General features: G+C 41.3%; 1 protein-coding gene across 2 annotated transcripts in view; it reads left to right on the top strand.

Moving 5' to 3' along the window:
* Positions 1–21,101, top strand: part of LOC115519108 (SAP domain containing ribonucleoprotein) — a 55,874-nt gene that overhangs the window by 31,011 nt on the left and 3,762 nt on the right. Inside the window, exons 10-11 of one of the 2 annotated variants that reach the window (XR_003970400.1) lie at positions 14,477–14,566; positions 18,660–18,879. Coding sequence is in view for 1 of the 2 variants with exons in the window: in XM_030322852.1 (XP_030178712.1) it covers positions 14,477–14,566; positions 18,660–18,701 (132 nt within the window). In the remaining variant the exon portion in view is untranslated. Of the gene's footprint in view, positions 1–14,476; positions 14,567–18,659; positions 18,943–21,101 lie in introns of those variants that run through there. The other variant, XM_030322852.1, reaches the window with a different exon arrangement.

Genomic DNA, 21,101 nt, shown 5'->3' with positions numbered 1-21,101 from the left:
AAAATGTATTCCAATTTTAACTTGAGAAATAGGAGTCAGGTTTTTCTTTGCTCTGTTTCTTCTTCTACCCTCCCATCTATATTCTAACCCTTAAACATGTTTTTACCTAGCTGTGTGTGAGGGAAAAATTGGATAAGAAGTGTTAGGAATATAAATTGAACACTTGAAGAAGAAAAACTTTAAAAATTTGTGGAAGCAAGATGAAAATTTTGATGTTTTGTCAGCATTTATGGCTGGTGTTTTGCCCTGTTTCCTATAAGTTGGGTCTTTGAGAAGTTTCTGGTAGAGGGTTGTATTTCCCTAGGGTGCGTGGTTGAGAACACTAAGGATCTTATACCTTTTCATTTTATTTTTCTTACCTGATTTTATACCTAAAGAACTAGAGGTAAGGAAGTTTGTAGTAAGAAAAAAACTTACTCTTCGCTATCTCCCCAGCTAAACACCTCACCCCCACTTACGTCTTTGCATTCCTTCTTCTAACATGTCAGAACTGATGGCTTTGATAAAAAACAAGTTTTATGCCTCTTTGTGGTTCCCCTGTAGTATTTTCCCTAAGAATAAATACAGCCTGGAAAAGGAGGGAATGCTGGATTCTGCTGAGTCTGTTTTATTTTAAATACATTTAGTTGTTTGTGCGAGCCAGGTTGTTGGGGTGGGATCATTCTCTGAGTGTCAGTTTAAAAAAAAATTTTTTTTCCACTCATGGTACACAAGGTAAATAATTTTTTGTATTTTTTTTAACATTTATTTATTTTTGAGAGAGAGCCAGAGTGCGAGCAGGGGAGGGGCAGAGAGAGAGGGAGATGAGAATTGGAAACCGGCTCCATGCTCTGAGCTGTCAGCACAGAGCCCAATGTGAGCTCTAACTCACTGTAAGATCACGATCTGAGCCAAAGCCGGATGTTTAACCGACTGAGCCACCCAGGTGCCCCTCATTTTTAAAATTCACTTGCAAACACATATCTGATTGTATATCAGTCTGACTTGGGAGTGACCAGTACCTGTGTCTAATTTCGAGGTGACCAGTAGCTGGCCTGGCATTTTTAAGGAGAGCAGTATCTGTCTGATCACTCTCAGATACTCTCCCTGTGGTGAAATGTGAGCATGAGCTTAGTTTCTGAATCCAAGTCTATCTGTCCTTCAGAATCTGTATGGGAGAAAAAAGTATGGGGTGTTTTTTGGGTTGGTTTGGTGGTTGGTGTGTGGGGGGGGGGGGGTGGGGGGGGGGGGGGGGGGTGTGTATTACTACTTTTGGGGGGGGTCTGAGAACTCATGGTTTGAGAGTTGCAGCAATATAGGGATGTTTAAGATGTATTTTAATACTTGAGAGGCTAACACTTGAGTAATAGTGTTCCTTGGACTAACATCGATAAGAAGTAACATTTTATTTTTGAAAATACATACAGGTTCAAAAAAAATAGATATAAGTTCAATTCAAATAAAGTTTAATAATTATATGACAGTTCATTTTCTTAGGTATTCACTGGAATAATAGAATTACTTTTCAGGCCTGATAGCTGATGCTGTATATTTTGGAGATAGGGATGGGGATGAGCCAGGGTGTCAGATTGGGAGATATCTTATGGGGGGATATTTGGTGGTGATGTTTGCAAACTAGCAAAGGCCCTGTTTTTTGTTTTTTAAGATTTTTTTTTTTTTTTTAAGTAATCTGTACACCCAACCTGGGGCTTGAATTTACAATCCCAAGATCAAGAGTCTCGTGTTGTACTGACTGAGCCAGTGAGGCACCACGAAAAGTCCCTCCTGTTCTTAATAAAACCTGAGGTGTTGGGGGTGCCTGGGTGGCTCAGTCGGTTGGACATCCGACTTTTGGTTTCAGCTCAGGTCCTGATCTCACAGTTGATGGGATTGAGCCCCGTGTTGGGCTCTGTGCTGACAGTGTGGAGCCTGTTTGGGATTGGAATTTTCTCTTTCTCTTTCTCTCTGCCTCTCCCCTGCTTACACTGTCTCTATCTCTCTCAAAATAAATATTAAAATAAATAAATAAAATCTGAGGTGTCTTGTTAAGGTTTAGAAAATGTTAGCTCCTTCCCTCCCCTCCTTTCCTTTGTTACTCTTTTCTCACATTTTTTTAAATAGTATTTTAACCAAATTTTACCTTCTCATTGCTAGAGCAGATTCTTAGGTCAGAAATTGAAATGTATTTTCAGGATGTTCTACACTTGGAATTCATGTCAAATATTGAATCTTTAAATCTCTAGCAGTGAAGATGTGTTCCTGAGAAAGATATTATGTTTATAGTGCTTGCTTTCTGGATTTTAGAAAGTATCAGGTGAGGAGTTCATTGAGGTATAGAGTAGAGGAGGAAGTTACAGCATTTTCACTACCATGTTCATGCTTAGGTATGAGGTAGTTGAGGAAGTGCAGCCGGAAGTGAAAAGAGCTATGAGAGCCTTCATGTAATGGACTTCTTTGGTTCTCTAAATAACAAGCAAAGCACATGAGCACTAAGACAAATTCTATCTGTTCTCATGTCTGCTCTCTACTGATATTCCCCCTCACCCTCTGTATCAATTCTGCAGAAAAAAAATACTTTTGTGTACTTGAACCTAGTTGCCTCCCTCTTTCCCCCACATACCTGAAGTCTTCCCTGATCTTGTTTTGGCATGTTTTCCTTGTATTGAGCTCCTCTTGCAAAAGAGTTTCTGTGTTCTGCTTGAATTCTACAAAGGAAGCAAGACAGGTGTGCTCCTTAGAGCCAGCTGTGATTTCTTCATAGTTTTCTTTTGCCTTTCACATCCCTACAGCTGAGATACCCTGTTTGTAGGAAGTGTAAACTTTTTTAGAAGGCCTGACGCTTTTGGGGAAAAATTGGAGTCAAGCAGCAGCCTTGTTTGGACTTGGTGAGATTTTTTTTTTTTTTTTTTTTTTTTTTTGTAATTTTGGTCTCTGTTTTCTCAAAGCCATTTGCAATTATTCATAGCTGTAGCTGCACATAAGGCTCACCAGGGGACCCTTTTTAAAATACATTTCCCTAAGTAAGCTCTTCGTTTTGAGATTCAGGTTTATTAGGTTGGATTGAAGCCAGAAATCTGCGTTTTGTTTTATTATTTTAGAGAGCAAGAGAGAGCATGCCAGCAGGTGAGAGGGGCAGAGGGAGGGAGAGAAAGAGAATCTTGAGCAGGCTCCATGCTCAGCACGGAGACCAACGTGGGGCTTTATCCCACGACTGGAGCCAAAATCAAGAATCAGACGCTCAACCAACTGAGCCACCCAGGCGCCCCAGAAATCTGCATTTTATTTTATTTTATTTTTTAATTTTTTTTTTTAACGTTTTACTTATTTTTGAGACAGGGAGAGACAGAGCATGAACAGGGGAGGGTCAGAGAGAGGGAGACACAGAATCTGAAACAGGCTCCAGGCTCTGAGCTGTCAGCACAGAGCCCGACACGGGGCTCGAACTCACGGACTGCGAGATCATGACCTGAGCCGAAGTTGGTCGCTCAACCGACTGAGCCACCCAGGCGCCCCGAAATCTGCATTTTAAAATATTGCAGATGGGGTGCCTAGCTATCTCAGTTGGTAGAGCATGTGACTTGGGTTGTGAGTTCGAGCTCCATGTTGGGCGTAGCTCTTAACATTAAAATACGTCTGTGTGTGTGTGTGCGCGCGCGTGTGTGTGTGTATATTACAGGTGAGAAGAATCTGCTTTCCTAGTGCCCATTCTAATTTCTGAATGCTCAGGTAACTATCATCCTTCGTTCTCTGTATATTTGGTTAAGACCACGTTTACTTCCCCTCAAAGTTTTTAGCTTCCCTCTACTGACTTCTTGACATTTCTGCCAAGCTCTGCATCACTTATCCTTAAAAGCAGCAGCTTCCTGGCTTTTAAGGGAGGGAGGGTGGGGACTTTTAATAGAAACTTGGTTTCCGGGGGTCTCAAGTGTGAAGCCTTCATTTCCTCCACCTGCCTTGCTTTGTCCTACAATCAGCTAGATCAAGACCGAGACGACCTCCTCTGGGGTTGGAGAGGAGTGGGGGTTGGGGAAGGAACTTGATTTAGATAAAGAGAAAAAGTGATGGGAGCTCGTGACTCAGAAGAGTGTTTGGTTCTGAGCTGTGTTTGGGGACTTCAAATCCTGGGAAGATAGGAGGAGATACAGTTCCTGGTGGTCTCTAAATCTCATGTAGCTTTAAATTTCCTGGCATCCTCTTGGCCCTAGAAAGTTGATTCTGATCTCACAGTTGAAAAGTTTTTAGAGTAGGTAAGATGGTTGTATTGGGAAGTGTATTTTTTGTTATGTGTGTGGGAGTGTGGGGAGTGTCTCTATTATTATGTGCTAAAATGGCATACCCTTTGCTAGTCCAGCCCTTCACCTTTGTCTTTTTTAGTTAGCTTCTGTGCATTAGTGTTTAGGACCACCTTATGTTCTGTGGTCTGACTGGCATAAGCAGGCTCAGGAATAAACATGTTCAGATGAATTTCAGAAACGGACAGGGAGGTGACAGCTGTGTGTTGAAGCATTGCAGTGTTTCTGAGAGAAAAACCATCAGTTGCTGTCATTCACTCTGAGAGTATGAAATTGGAAGCCCACTTACCCTGGAGTGTTTCATAACCTTTACCTCTGGGAAGTCAAGGCCATGTCATTATTAATCTACCATCGCTTGAAAGCCCCCAGCCTCTGCTTTTCATCCTGACATTAGTCACGTGGCGGTGAGAGTCAGGAAAGTGCCCATAAAGCTCTTCCTTTTCTTTTTGCCTGACTCTTACCTTACATTCCCTTGGAAAATCAGACTGGCCTGAGAACTATTAACATTTTTGTATGATAATTCATTTACAAAAGGGGACAGTTATTTGTTATTTTTGAAATGCAACCCATCTTGGCTCGCTCTTAGTCTCTGTTCTACCATTCCAGGCAAAAGACTTCTGAGAAAATAACTGTTAAAGTGAGGTAAATAAAATGGCAGAGTTTATGTCGTGATGGAAATATATAGGAGACTCTTACATTGAAGAGTGTTGAATGTGAAGAATAGCTGTCATTAAAACAGTTCTAGGAGAGCAGCCTGCTCCAACTCATAGTAGTACCTGAGCTTCCCTGAAGTGTCTTTTTCTGCTTATAAGGATATCTCTGACTGAATTGTTTAGATTGAAATTTCTGCTTCTCAAACATGGTATAAGGAGGGATGATGAGTGATGAGCTGTTGCACTGACCAGGGAAAATGTCTGGCTTGGTTAATTCATTTGGTCTCCTCTGAGAATAGTGAGGATATCTTTTTTTTTTTTTTTTTTTTTTTAATGTTTATTTTGGAGACAGGGAGAGACAGAGCACGAGTGGGGGAGGGGCAGAGAGAGAGGGAGACACAGAATCCAAAGCAGGCTCCAGGCTCTCAGCTGTCAGCACAGAGCCCGACATGGGGCTGGAACTCACAAACCATGAAATCATGACCTGAGCCGAAGTCGGTTGTTCAACTGACTGAGCCACCTAGGCACCCCAGTAGTGAGGATATCTTACATTTAAATTCAGTAAATACTTTTGTTTTGTGTTTTGGGATTACAGTTCCCTAAAAAAGTCTTGGTTACATTTGGGTCGCTGTTTTGTTTCTCCTAGTTGTTGTTGTTGTTGTTGTTGTTGTTGTTGTTGTTTCTGTTTCTGTTTCTTCTTCTTCTTCTAAGATTTTATTTTATTTTTTTTTTAATTTTTTTTTTCAACGCTTTTTATTTATTTTTTTTGGGACAGAGAGAGACAGAGCATGAACGGCGGAGGGGCAGAGAGAGAGGGAGACACAGAATCGGAAACAGGCTCCAGGCTCCGAGCCATCAGCCCAGAGCCCGACGCGGGGCTCGAACTCATGGACCGCGAGATCGTGACCTGGCTGAAGTCGGACGCTTAACCGACTGCGCCACCCAGGCGCCCCTTAAGATTTTATTTTTGGGGGCACCTGGGTGGCTCAGTCTGTTAGGCATCCAACTCTTGCTTTCGGCTCAGGTCATGATCTCACTGTGTTGTGAGATCAAGCCCCTCTTTGGGTCCTGCACTGGGCGTGGAGCCTGCCTAAGATTGTTTCTCTCCCTCTGTCCCTCCTCTGCTCGTTCTGTCTCTCTCTCTAAAATACGTGTGTGTGTGTGTATATATGTTTTTATTTTACTTCATTATTTTATTTTTGAGAGAGAGAGAATCTTTTTGGGAGGGTAGTTTCATTTTATTCTTAACAAAAGGAAAATTTAGGTTTAAGAGAAAGTCTTAGTTTATTAAGACATGTTTGATGGTTAAAGTCTTTTTTTTAATTTTATTTTTTTAAATTTACATCCAAATTAGCATATATAGAGAGAGAGAATCTTAAGCAGGCTCCATGCTCAGTGTGGAGCCCCGTGTGGGGCTTGATCCCACAACCCTAGGATCACGACCTGAGCCAAAATCAAGAGTTGGACGTGTAACCAACTGAGGCCACCCAGGTGCCCCAGTATTTTATTTTTTTAAGTAATCTCTGTACCCAGAATGGGGCTTGAATTTACAACCTGTAGATCAAGAGTTGCATGCTCTACCAACTGAGCCAGCAAGCCACTCCTAGTTTCTTTTGATGATTCAGGATGGCATTGGTAACAAGATTGTATCTTGAAGATGCAGATTGGGTTTGGAAGATAACAAAGCTAGAATCTACTCCATCTTGGATATTCTTGCTACCCTTTGCCATAGAAAGAAACAATCACTTTAGAAAGCGTCTGTGAATTTCAGGCTGCTGATTGTTGCAGCTGATCTTCCGTTTAGGACTTAATTCCTGGCTATAGTATATATATGCCATGCAAACCATTGACAAGAGCCCTTAATATATCTAGTAATAACCTGGTACTTCCTTTCCCTCTCTTTTTCCTTCTTGGGGGCACTGAAGTGTTTTCTAATTAATCCCATTATATTTAGAGAGGAATAAGTTCTTTTTTTTTTTTTTAAATGTTTATTTTTGAGAGAGCGCAAGCAGGGGAGGGACAGAGAGAGGGGGACAGAGGATCTGAAGAAGGCTCTGCACTGACAGCAGTGAGACCAAACTCACAAACCATGAGGTCATGACCTGAGCCGAAGTTGGATGCTCAATCGACTGAACCACCCAGGTTCCCCGAGAGGAGTAAGTTCTTAAGGCACCAGCAGCAACCCTGTGACTAACTTTACTTCATCTTCTAAGCTTCTGTCTAGGGATCTGGGTAGTGGATCACTGTCTCTAGATCTCACCTTAATACTTCTCTCTCACCTTAATACTTCTGGCTAATAGAAATATTATCAAAACCACTTACCAGAGACAGACCATACATTTGGCTCCAAATTTTATAGCTATCAATAGGAAAAAACACAGAGTGTTTCCAGTGATTCACAGGGTTCAGAAGGTAAAAACTTACAAGTTGATCAGCAAAAGCATAATTATTTTACATCTGGGGACCAGAAAGAAAATTTCCCGATGGGTCCTCATAATGCAGTAATATAATAAACAATAGTATACATCTTTACCAGAACTCAGTCGTAAATTCATAAGTCCCATGAGGTTAAGGATCTTTGTCTTACTCATCTCTGTTCCCAATGCCAGAACAGTGCCTAACCTAGACACTAAGTAGATATTTGAATGACTAGTGGATGAATGGATTAATTTTGTGGTATTATTTAAAATGTTGATGGAGGAATGCCTGGGTGACTCAGTTGATTCCAGTTCTTTTTTTTATTTTTTTTTAATGTTTTTATTTATTTTTGAGATACAGACAGAGCATGAGCAGGGGAGGGGCAGAGAGAGAGAGGGAGACACAGAATCCAAAGCAGGCTCCAGGCTCTGAGCTGTCAGCACAGAGCCCCATGCGGGGCTTGAACTCACGGACTGTGAGATCATGACCTGAGCTGAAGTCAGACGCTTAACCGACTGAGCCACCCAGGTTCCCCGATTCCAATTCTTTAAAAAAAAAATTTTTTTTTTATAACGTTTATTTATTTTTGAGACAGAGACAGAGCATGAATGGGGGAGTGTCAGAGAGAGGGAGACACAGAATCTGAAACAGGCTCCAGGCTCTGAGCTGTCAGCACAGAGCCCGACGCGGGGCTCGAACTCACAGACTGCAAGATCATGACCTGAGCCGAAGTTGGCCGCTTAACTGACTGAGCCACCCAGGTGCCCAGATTCCAGTTCTTGATTTCAGCTCAGGTCATGATGGTTTGTGAGTTCAAGACCCACATTAGGCTCCAAACTATCAGTGGAAACTGATGTCTGTAATTCAGTGAAAGCAATTCTTCAGGGGCCTTTATAGTTCGAACCTAAGATTGGGTCTACAGAGTTAGAGTTTGGATCCTTGCTCTGTTCCCTTGGATATTATCTAGATATTTTTGGTGTTGTCAGTAATTGCTAGATTTAATGAAATCAGTAAAGCCTGGCAGCATAAATTTTTTTTTAGGGTCTCAGAAGAAGATGGTTAATAATACTTGTTGGAGAAGACTGGTTTTGTCTCATTACTTACTCTGCCACACTTTAACCCTAAATCTACTCATCATTCCAAATATTCATTCACTTTGCAGACAAAGGGAATTTCTTTGTTGTCTTGGTAATGGGTCTGATTCTTACCTACTTTTTTTTTTTTTTAATGTTTATGTTTGAGAGAAAGAGTCAGAGTGTGAGTAGTGGGAGGAACAGAAAGAGGGAAACACAGAATCTGAAGCAGGTTCCAGGCTCTGAGCTGTCAGCACAGAGCCCAACGCGGGACTTGAACTCACAAACTGAGATCATGATCTGAGCTGAAGTTGGATGCTTAACCAACTGAGTCACCCATGTGTCCCTACTTTTTTTGTTTTAAGTTTTTATTTATTCGCTTAAGTAATCTCTGTACACAACTTGGGACTTGAATTCATGGTCCTGACATCAAGAATTGCATGGTCTTCAGACTGAACCAGGCAGGCACCCCAAGATTCTTACCTACTTTTTTTTTTTTTTTTAATTTTGAGGGAGAGAGAGAGACAGAATCTCAAGCAGTCCCCGCACTGTCAGTGCACAGCCCCACATGGGGCTCGAACTCACAAACTGTGAGATCATAACTTGAGATAAAATCAAGAGTCAGATGCTTAACTGACTGAGCCACCCAGGAGCCCCCTTACCTACTTTTGATGACTTTGCTTCTAATGTAGAAGATAAATAAATGGTATTATTATCTTCGGAATTTTGTTGGTGGTCTCAGACTTTGTTTCAAAGACCAGGAGGAAGATTGCAGTAGAAATAATAGCTATCATTTATTGAATATTTACATAATAGTCCCTATATACAAGTGCTTTCACACATGTAATTTATATCTCAGGGTAGTCTTGAATGTCTCAGTCTTTTCTTTCTAGAAGGCATTGTTTTCTTTACGTTGCCTGAGGATTTTCCAAATATGAAAGGGAAACAAGAAAAGTGAATTTGGAAAGTTGAAGAATTTGTCTGAAGAGCTCAGTTTAGAACTATCTTATTCCATGATGGAAAATACATTGATAGTGATTCATGGGGATATTTGGCTTTTTAAATATATACCTTGCTTTCTGTCCTGTGTTTTGTATATGGGCTCTCTCATCTTTTGCACAACTCTCTTTCTTATTTTTATCAACAAGCTTTTAAAAAGAAAGACAAGGTAGTTATTGGGAGATAGAAGGATTATGTATGCTGAAATTACTGGCTATCAGTCAGTTGGCTTGCTCTTTAAGTCTTGAGGATGGGGCAAGTGAAGTATATGGATCAATCTGAACATCCAATGCCTGTGTTTAGTCAGTAAGGACAGGTTCCTTTTCTGGTTTTGGATACAAGTTGTATGTTTTGAGGAGTTTCCACTTGATAAGAAATAAGGGCACTTTAGATTCCAGCACTATTCTTCCCACACAGGAGCATACATGGGAAAAAAAAAAGGATTTGTTAGTGGTTGAAGGTTTGCGGGAGGGAAGTGGGGGGAGAATCAAGGGAAAGGTTTGCAAATGCATATGACACTGAGCTAGAGGGGTCAGTGCTGCCTGCAGATGCACAACCCCATTTGTGCACTTGAGCATGGCCTGAGGGAGTATTGGCCTGATGAATGCAGAGAGAGATGCGTTTTGATCGAGGTAATTTCCCTCAGATGGGTCTCACCATCCCATGAATCAAAACCTGTCAGCAAGGAGCTAAAGATGGAGTGAAGTTTATTGTACGTTTGTTTCCATGCGACACCGTCACGCTAGAAGGGTCAAGTGAGAGAGATCATTAGAACTGTGTTGATTTACTGGGCCTGTTGTGCACTTTCCCTGCAGGGCAAGGAGGAAAGAGGCTTTAGGAGGGGAGCTGAGGGGCTCTGGGTGGGGAGGGAAGGGCAGGCATGCACAAAATAAATAAAACCCTCACTGGTCTCTGCGGGTGAGGGGTGGGCAGGCTGTTTGTAGGGGGTGGGAGGTGGGGGATCTGTATTGTTTTTTTTTCCCCCTAGAGCCCCTGGTAGATTTGCAGCAGATGCTCTGCCTGGATCTCCAGTAGATACCAAAGGTCTGATTAAAAAGGGAAGCTCATGGAGAACTCTCTGACCCTAGACTTAGTGGCTAGAGAAGTGTGCCCCCTCTCCTTTCTTTTCCTCCCTCAGTCTTTCCTCACCTCTTAGTTCAAAAGGAAGCACAGGAAATTTAATTTGGAAGTGAAAATCCCCATTTCAGGATGTAGCAAAATAGAGAACCAGAGGAAAGGCTGTCCCACACATTCTAAATAGACATAGGCTTTGTGATGAGATTTGTGAAGGGAGTGGCCCCAGGGTTTGCACTGGGGGGGGGGGTGGAGAAGGGCTGTGTTTCAAAAGTACCATCTCCCTGTCTGTAATTTGAACATGCTAAAAGTACCCCTACCTCTGAATTGAATGAAAATAAGTATATAGTGATAGTTCAGCAATATACGATCTAGTCTTGCCTTTCCTCATGACGGGTGTGGATGCTCCTTTTATTACCCCTAATACCGTGCTTGGCCTGGAGACTTCATGAAATTGAGAGCTTTCATCTAGAATATTCTATAGAGATTCTCATTTTGAGTGCTCCATTTTTATCTTACTTTTATCTAAATGGTGGTAGATGAAATCAAGAAAACTTTTCCTAGTGACTTTGGTAAGGAAAAATATATGAGAGCTGTGTTCATTGGAAACCTTCCTAATTCTTTTATTACAGTTCAACAGATGGAGTAGCCAGTTAGGCAAAATTAGAAACAAATTCAGTTGAGAAAATCTTTAGTATAAGATTACGAACTGGAGTCCTTTCCCTAGATCCCTAGTTAGTTACAGTGTGGAGGCATATGTTATGGTAGAAAAGAGGATGGGATCCTAGCATTGACCCAGGTTATTTGATATGGAAATTGTTGAAGTAGTTTACAACTACCTTTAGCTAAGGGTCCTAGTAATCCATCTTCCTTTAGGAATTAAGCAGTTCTTCCATTCTGCTACTGTTCTTCCAAAGAAATGCTTATGTGAGATACCTGAGGAAATGGTAAAGTTAGGAAAGTGGGTTGAGTAAAATGTCCTGGGTTCCATTCCTGGCTCTGCCACTTACTATTTGTGAGACTTTGGTCAGGTTACTTAATTTCTCCAAGTCTTAGTTTTCTTATCTATGAAATGAATTTAGTCATAGTGCTTACTATGTATGTAATAGTACATACCTATTTAGTACAAACTTACCGTGTTTGAGATTATTATAGGAAGTAAATGAGGGGTGCCTGGCTGGCTCAGTTGGAAGAGCATGCAGCTCTTGGTCTTGGGGTCTTGAGTTCAGGCCCCATGTTAGGAGTAGAGTTACTAAAAAAATTAATTAATTTTAAAAGTAAGGGTGCCTGGGTGACTCAGTTAAGCATCCAACTCTTGATATCCGCTCAGGTCTTGATATCAGGGTTGTGTGTGAGTTCAAGCCCTGCACTGGGCTCCATGCTGGGTTTGAAGCCTACTAAAAAAAAAAAAAAGTAAATGAGATAACTGCATGTAAAGAACTTCATACAATACCTGGCATATAGTACGCACTCAGATGTTAGTGACAGTAATATCATTATTTTAATTTATGATTATTACAAACAAGAATACTTTTTTTCTTCAAACCTGGCTCAGTGTTTTACAGTAGTTTAGATTGCATCAATTATGTGCCCACTATGGACTTGCTGATGGTTATAATGAAAAAGGCAGAAAAAGAAAAACTATGTAGGCAATATTTTTTTCTTAGTAATACACTATGATTAAGTGAGACCTTGTGTGTGTTGGATACTTCAGTCTTTCATAGCCACCAACCTTTCTTGGCTCCTTTCTTTTTCTTTCTTTTTTTAAGTTTATTTATTTATTTTGAGAGAGAGAGAGACCGTGCACAGGAGGGGAAGAGAGCAAGAATCCCAACCAGGCTCTGCACTGTCCGTGCGGAGCCTGATGTGGGGCTTGAACTCATGAACCGAAGAGATTATGACTTGAGCTGAAATCGAGTCAGGTGCTTAACTGACTGAGCCATTCAGGCACCCCTCTTGACTTCTTTCTAACTTACTAGAAGGCAGGTACAGCAAAAGGGAGAAAATAAACATGCTTCTCAAGCTGAAAGAACCAAAGTAAGACCAAGAAAGTATTCCTGCCTACTGTGTTCGGAGAACTGGACTAGTTAAACAAATTAAACGCAGAAGGTTGGATAGCTGCCCTGTTTTTGGCCAAAGTGGTGGCTTCTGTGGTCATAGGAACAAAGGCAACTCCTTGGGGATGAGAGTTAGAGGTTTTAAAAAATTCCTGTGTTTCTTGGGCACCTGGGTGGCTCAGTCATTCAAGAGTCCGACTCTTGGTTTTGGCTCAGGTCGTGATCTCGTGGTTTTGTGAGTTCGAGCGCAGCATCGGGCTCTGTGCTGACAGAGTGGAGCCTGCTTGAGATTCTCTCTCTCCCTCTCTCTTTCATGCTGTCTCTGTCTCTCTCAAAAATAAAATTTAAAAAAATTAATGTGTTTCTGTAGATCTCTTGATTGCCTTTCTTTTGACTGTCTTATACAACCTACTTTCAGACTGCAGGATATGAACTCTCTGGGGTTTAAAAAAAAAAAAATTAGCTCAGGAGCATCACACAGAAGTATGTTCGAAAGTTTGTTTGAACTATTGACTTGACCTTATATTGGTTACCTTTTGTAAATAAAGTCAAAGAAACTGTCCTAGCCCTTGGTGAGGGTGCGTATGTATGTATGGAGTAGAGGGTCTCATGAGATATACGGAGAGGATAGGATCTTTGTCTAGATGTGTGCCAAATTCTTTAAAATCCTTCTGGATGGAAGAACACCCAGGGAGCCCATCTGATTTTATGTTTTTTTTTTCTTTTTAAATTTTTTTTTTAAGTTTATTTATTTTTGAGACAGAGACAGAGCATGAACAGGGGAGGGGCAGAGAGAGAGGGAGACACAGAATCGGAAGCAGGCTGCAGACTCTGAGCCATCAACCCAGAGCCCGATGCAGGGCTCGAACTCACAGACCGCGAGATCGTGACCTGAGCTGAAGTCGGACGCTTAACCGACTGAGCCACCCAGGCATCCCTGATTTTATATGTTTACTAATCCCAGGGCTGTGGTTTTGATTATTGGTGATTGGGTGTGGGGGGGAAGGTGAAAAAGAAAATAATTTTGTTTTGTTTTTGTTTTAAGATTTTAGTTTTAAATAATCTTTATATTCAACGTGGGGCTCGAATTTACAGCCTTGAGATCAAGAGTTGGATACACCAAGCCAGCCAGGTGCCCCGAAAATAACTGTTTAAAGTGGGGTAAATAAATTGGCAGGGTTTAGGTCCTGATGAGAATATATATGAGCCTCTTAACATTGAACAGTGTTAGATGTGAACATTAGCTCAGTCATTAAAATAGCTGTAGGAGAATGACCAGCTCTAATGCATACTAGCTGTAATATTCTCTCCAGTTATAGGTCAGATATCATAAATCTCTTAGAAGCTTGGGAAAGGTCCAGAGCATCTTTTCTCTTAGATGACTGCAGCTAATTTCTTGACGCCCCTTTTTTCAAAATCATTTCAAACTATTCAGAGCCTTCTGTGACTTTGCTGGGCATTCATAATGCTTGGCTTTCTTTGTATGTTCTTCAGAAACATCATTCTGGTGTCTTTCCTTTCTAATCCTTGGCAAGTAAATGGAACTTGTAAGCAGTGTTCAACAAATAGTTTGGGTGTCTCCTACTAACCTTTTGTCCTTAGGTGTTACTGAAGCCTCAGTGTTCCATATGTCTGAATTACAGAAGTTTTTTCACAGAAATTTGTTGTATGGGTATTTTGTTTGTTTTCTTGACTCCACGTGTCTTATGAATATTGAGGCCCTACTTAAAATTAATTTTTTTGTCATTCTTAGGGATGGCATACTGTATGCTTGCTTGTTCAGTTTCCTGTTTTTTTTCTGTTTGTGTGATAACTTAGTTCTTAGTGCAAGATTGGCTGGCATATTGTGACCATTAAGTTATAATTTCATTCTCTTTTGTCTTGTGAGTGGAAGCTCACTTGTTTCAATCCTCTTCTTTGTCCCTGAACAGTCTGAAGATGATGAGAAACTGAAAAAGAGGAAGGAGCGATTTGGGATTGTCACAAGTTCGGCTGGAACAGGAACCACAGAGGATACAGAGGTAAAATATACCTAGACTGCTTCATAGAGCCCTTGAAAGGAAGTGAGAGTGAAGAAACATTATTTCCCCATCCTACTACTACTACTACTACTACTACTACCTTTTTTTTTTTTTTTTTTTTTTTTTTTAAGTAGGCTCCACACCCAACTTGGGGCTCAAACTCACCACCCTGAGACCAAGAGTCAGGTGCCCCTCCCTGGCCTTTTTTTTTTTTTTTTTTTTTTTTTTTTTTTTTTTTTTTTTAAGTTTATTTATTTTGAGAGGCAGGGGCAGAGAGGGAGGGAGAGAGAGAATCCCAAGCAGGCTTCACACTGCCAGCGTAGAGCCCAATGCAGGGTTCGAACCCATGAACCATGAGATCATGACCTTAGCTGAAATCTAGAGTTGGACAGTCAACCTAATGAGCCACCCAGGTGCCCCTTCCTCAGCATACTACTTAAGTGCCCAAGTAATAAGATTTTTTGTTCTTTGCTTGATATCTGTTTGGATAAAGTGGCCACACTGAATTCCATCAGTACATTTAATTCGGTGTTAAAGCCAATTAGCCTAGAAAGGAGCACAAGATTTGGAATCACAGAAGCTTGGATTTGAAAAGTGTTTTTGCCACTTGGTATTACTTACAAGTTATGGCACTTTTCTGAGCCTCAGTTTCATCATCTGGGAAGTAGAGATAATACCTACCTCGGAGTGGTATTTTAAGCATGAAATTATTCTATGTAAAAAGGGATGATTCTATGTAAAATGCTTGACACAAAGCCTATCATATTATATTTAGTAAGTAATAATGTGTTTGATTATGTGCTTGGCGTATTTCTTTGATTATTTAGTGAAGACCGTATCCAACTCAGACACTAGTTGTACCTAACTCCCCTCTGGTCAGTGGACTCAAATGAGACTTCTTGTTCTTACCACTTTATTTATAGTTTTTTTTGTTTTTAATTTTTTTTTAAGTTTATTTATTTATTTATTTTGAGAGAGTGCATGAGAGGGGCAGAGAGAGAGAGAGAGAGAGAGAGAGAGAGAGAGAGAGAGAAAGAGAAAGAGAATATCCCAAGCAGGCTCTGCACTGAACTCACGAACTGTGAGATCATGAGCTGAGTCAAGATCAAGAGTCAGGGTGCTTAACCAATTGTGCCACCCAGGGGGCCTCTGTTGTTTGTTTTTTAAAGACTTGTGTTTATCCACCGGAGTAACTCACTGAGTTAGCTGAGACCCTGAGCACTGGCAAAACTACTCAGAGCTTCGACAGACAATATTGATTTGGTTTAAATTTAAATTTAAGAGTATCAATAAGGGGGGTCCTGGCTCAGTAGAGCATGGGACTCTTGATCTCAGATCATGAGTTCCAGCTCTACCTTGAGCATAGAAATTATTTAAAAAAAAAAAAAAAAGGTATTTATAATGGAGACCAAGTATCACCTGAGGTTTACATAAAGAACTGTTGAAATAATATGTTTAGAATTCTAGAAACTTCTTGGGTGGTAAAGAATTTGCAATGTTCTTTCTTCCTTTAATCCACATTTACCTCTTTCCATCTACCTCTGGAGATGGACTTTATTGTTTTGTTTTGTTTTGTTTTAAAGTAGGCTGTATGCCCAACATAGGGCTTAAACTCATGACCCTAAGATCAAGAGCTGCATGCTCTACCAACTGAGCCAGCCAGGCAGCCCTGGAAATGACCTTTGAATATCTATTACCTAACACATTCAAAATCTTACAAAGTCTTTTTATGAATAAATATCAGAGTCAGTCTTGGGGTGCCTGGGTGTCTCAGTTGGTTGAGTGTCTGACTTCAGCTCAGGTAATCTCAAGGCTGGCAAGTTCAGGCCCCATATCAGGCTTGTGTGCTGTCAGCCTGCCAGTGCAGAGCCTGCTTCATATCTTCTCTCTCCCTCTCTCTGCCCCTCCTCTGCTTGTGCTCTCTCAAAACTAAATCAACATTAAAAATAAATAAATATCACAGTCAGTCTTGTAAATAAACCCTGAAAATTTTACAATCTGATAAGTTTACATCTCTTTTAGGAAGAAACTTGAAGAAGTTTGTATTCTTTGTGCTACTAATTTAGAATAAAGCATTACCTATTTTTTTGTTTTTTGTTTTTTTGTTTTTTTTTTAATGTTGATTTAGTTTTGAGAGAGAGAGTACAAGCAGGGGAGGTACAGAGAGAGGCAGGGACAGAGGATCCAAAGTGGGCTCTGCACTGACAGCAGAGAGCCTGATGGGCTCAAACTCACAAACCGTGAGATCATGACCTGAGCCCAAGTTGACGCTCACCCAACTGAGCCACCCAGGTGCCTCAGAATAAAGCATTACCTGTTATAAATATCAGCTTAATTACTGACTCGCCAGAATGAGCAGTAGTAAACTTAAAGGCTTGTTTTTTTGTTTTGTTTTGTTTTTAACATTTATCCATCTTTGAGAGACCGAGAGAGTGAGAGCGAGCGCGTGTGAGTGGGGGAGGAGCAGAGAGAGCGGGAGACACAGAATCTGAAGCAGGCTCCAGGCTCTGAGCTGTCAGCACAGAGCCCGTTGCGGGACCTGAACTCACTGGCTGTGAGATCATGACCTGAGCTGAAGTCGGACGCCTAACCGACTGAGCCACCCAGGTGCCCCCTTAAAGGCTTGTTTTAATTGTAGTAAAACTACTCCCTCTTTGCCAAGGAAACTGTTGAACTAGTGGTGTTCACTAAGGTGGTACATTTGACTTCTCCAAGATAAGGCACATGAGGATTTTGTTGCTTGCCAAGGAATAGTGGCTTTTGTTGGGAGAGTCAGTGCATGTAAAGCAGTAGTAACATCAGAGGTTGATGGAGTTTACATGAATCAGGTAACTTTTATTTGATTCCAAAGAATTGTGTCAGTCATCCAGGTAAAATGGGCTGGGCTTATATACTCTTTTTTTTTTTTCTTTTTTTAAGTTTATTTATTTATTTTGAGAGAGAGAGAGCGGGAAGGGCAGAGAGAGAGGGAGAGAGAGAATCTCAAGCAGGCTCCGCACTGTTAGTGCAGAGCCCGATGCAAGGCTCAAACTCCCAACCCGCAAGATCATGACCTGAGCCAAAATCAAGAGTCAGGTGCTTAACTGCCTGAGCCACCCAGGCACCCCTCTATACACTCTTCTTTTTTTTTTTTTTTAATGTTTATTTCTGAGACAGAGACAGAGCATGAGTGGGGGAGGGACAGAGAGACTGAGACACAGAATCTGAAGCAGGCTCCAGGCTCCGAGCTGTCAGCACAGAGCCCGATGTGGGGCTCGAACTCACAAACCGTGAGATCATGACCTGAACCAAAGTCGGTCACTCAACCAACTGAGACACCCAGGCGCCCCATTACACTCTTCTTTTTAATCTAAATTAAACTTCCTGTGTGGATGGAATGAAAAAAAAAAAGTCCCCTCTGCTGGAGGCAGTAGTTGGAGTGAGGATGAAAGACTCAGTGCTGTTTGTGAGTCACTCCCAGAACAAAAACATCTTTATCACCTTCTCCCCCACTCCTCATTTTGTGCCTCTCTCCAGTACTGACTCCCTTAAGGAGATTCATATTAAGGACTCACTTCCCTCCCAGTTATTCTGTTAGCATTGTAGATTTATGTGTCCTCTGTGGATTTGGAGGCTTACCGAATAGCTGGTGGTTGGGGCTTAATGCCCAGAAGGGCATCCTCCTCACTTTCTCTATGAAAAAATAGCATTGGTCAAAACTCTTTTCCTGTGAGATCTGTCATCTCCCCACTGACTAGAATACTCTCCAGCCTGTTAAGAGTCCATTGTTTCCAGACTAACTTGATATAAGGCTGAGTGGCCCTCTCCTTCAGGAATCTATTTTTCTACACTATTCTCTTCTTCCTCTTCCCCCCACTCCCTACTCCCCACTCCCTACAGTCTTCTCCCCTCCTTTCCCACCAGACCTTCCCAGCTCTAACTGGATAACTAGAGAGATTCAGGAATGAAATCTCTGGCTAGCAAGCTTAAGCCTGGGTCTTCCCTCCTTCTTGAACCTTGTGATAGCTCATGTGAGTTTGGATTAAAGCAGCCAGGAACCCAGGCCACTGTTGTCTTGCAATCTAATTTTTTTCTTCTTGCTTCTTCCTTACAGGCAAAGAAGAGGAAAAGGGCAGAGCGCTTTGGGATTGCCTGATGAAAAGCTCTTAATGCTTTCTGTTCTCCAGTGGTTTCCATCTCTCTGACTTTTCTTGGTCATATATATAAATGCACAGTCATGTGCCTAGGTCCTGCCTCACAGTGAGAGAGCATGTACCCCGGGTACATCCAGGAACTTCAGCAGCAATTTGACTCATTGCTGTTCCAACTTTAAGGTTGTTGTTCTTGTGTTGTTTTTTAATTATTATTTTGCTTGTTAATAAAAAACAAATAGAAAAGAAAACAATGCGTTTTATCAGATGCTCCTTTGAGTTCTTGGGGCCAGATTAGACTAGATAAGGGGGAGCTTCAGGGGCAAATATTACAGGAAATTAGCCATAAGGCCTTTATCCTTTACAAAAGAGAATAAGGAAAAGGATTTGAGTCTGTCCCTTTAAGCCTATTTATTCCCTTCTCTCATACTCACAAGCATCCTTTTATTCTTTATCCTCTATGAAGAGGCCAAGTTTCACCCTGACTCTTTGCTTTGGCAGGTTGGCGTGACCCACAGGAGTAGAACATGGGGGAACCCTGAGTTTTAGGGGGTGCAAAGGATATAAATACAAGGGCTGATGATTGATAGTCTGTTAGGGAATGGAGTTCCGTGTCCCTATTAAGGAGACCAGCAGGACCCTATTTTCAAGAGTGACCTGGTATGATACTATCTGGTTTCAGTCAGAGCCAATATGTGGAACCCTACTGGTTATGCAGTTCAGGAAAGGAGATGGGTCAGTTACCCCTCAGAGCTAGAAGAAAGTGTAGGGATTCAAAGCAAGACAGAAGATGGTCAGAGGTGTTAAGAATTGTTATCTAGGTCATTAGGAAGCAGTGGACTGGAGGCCTCTACTTTTTTTTTTTTTAAGTTTGTTTGTTTATGTATGTATGTATGTAATCTCTACACCCAGCTTGGGGCTCAGTGAACTCAAGATAGATCTGGAGATCAAAAGCATGCTCTTCCAGCCAGGCCCCCCTGGAAGCTTCTACATTCTATCTAATCAAATCCTGTGCTAATTTGTTGTCTTCTGTTACAGAAGTGTACAGTTTTAGTGGTTGTGTTTCTTAGATATTACTAAAACTCCTTTTCCTTGCTAAGCCTCTTACTTAGGTTTGGCTCTAAGCAGGCTACTTGTTTGTATTTGATGTTTCACCTAGATTTGAGACATCCTACTTAATCTTTTTTGGATATGTTGGTATAGGGTTTCTCCTCTTACTCTTTATTTCTAGACATCTCTGTAAGGTTAGTTTTTGTTTTTTTTTGTTTTGTTTTTTAGAATAAAACTTAAATGCCTGGCACCTTACGTGAAGACTTTCATACCTTGATCAGATCCTGTGTTGCTGTGGTGTAATTCCTTATTTCAGTTTCTACTGAAAACCCTCCTGGTTTTGTGGTTAATAGAAAAGTAATGGTTTGAATTCCTTCCTAACAAGAATCTCCTTCCACAATGCCTCTTTGGTAGCTGAGTAGGATGGGGACCTAAGTTTAGATGCTTTAAAAAAACTATGCCTTGGAGAGCAGATCCAAAGATTGCCTATTTATTGTGAAAATTGCCCCAATTTGAGACTTTGGAGAGGTGAACAAAAGGGAACACTGGTTAAACTTTTCCTTCCCTCTCTTCCTTCTGGCCTGTTCTGTTTGCCTTCCTTTTCTTTTCTCCAGGCCCTGATCTTGAGGCCAACTTTTCCTCTCTTTACTGTGTCTCTTACTTCATTTGAAAACAGAACCACAGAAAATTAGTTGTTTTGTAGCTTGAGAGAGACTATAGATTCAGTAAGGGTTTTCTACCCAAGGATGGGAAAAGTAAGAAATAGGTATAGGAATAGAGCACTGGGTCCTTCAGAAGTTTTCTTCACTTTGTCTCTTCATCATCATCTTTGTTAAAAAAATTTTTTAACGTTTGTTTTTGGGAGAGAGAAAGACAGTGTGAGCAGGGTAGTGGCAGAGAGAGGAGGAGACACAGAATCTGAAGCAGACTCCAGGCTCTGAGCTGTCAGTGCAGAGCCCAATGTGGGCCTTGAACTCAAGAACAGTGAGATCATGTGACCTGAGCCGAAGTGGGACGCTTACCTGACTGCACCTCCCAGGTGCCCCTAAATGGATTTTTTAATAACCTTTTTCATCCAATTCCAGCAGCTGTTCTTATGTTGGTCAGAAGTCGTTCATCTCCAAACCTGATCACCAAATCCTCCTCTTCCTGTCTCATTGTAGTCATTCCTTGCATACTTTTTGAGTGTATGAAAATTCAGGATGCCTGCCTTTTTTAATAATTCAAATCTTAACAGAGTAAGTCCCTTTAAAAGCATCCAGGCTTGGAATTCATTATCTAAGATCCAAGTACCTTTCCTTTCTATCCCCCACTCGCCCTAGTGTAGCTGATCTAGGATCCAGATATAGTTAGCT

This window comes from Lynx canadensis, chromosome B4 (assembly GCF_007474595.2).
Source record: "Lynx canadensis isolate LIC74 chromosome B4, mLynCan4.pri.v2, whole genome shotgun sequence".
Classification (NCBI taxonomy): Eukaryota; Metazoa; Chordata; class Mammalia; order Carnivora; family Felidae; genus Lynx; species Lynx canadensis.
This window is presented reverse-complemented; position numbering and strand designations above follow the sequence as displayed.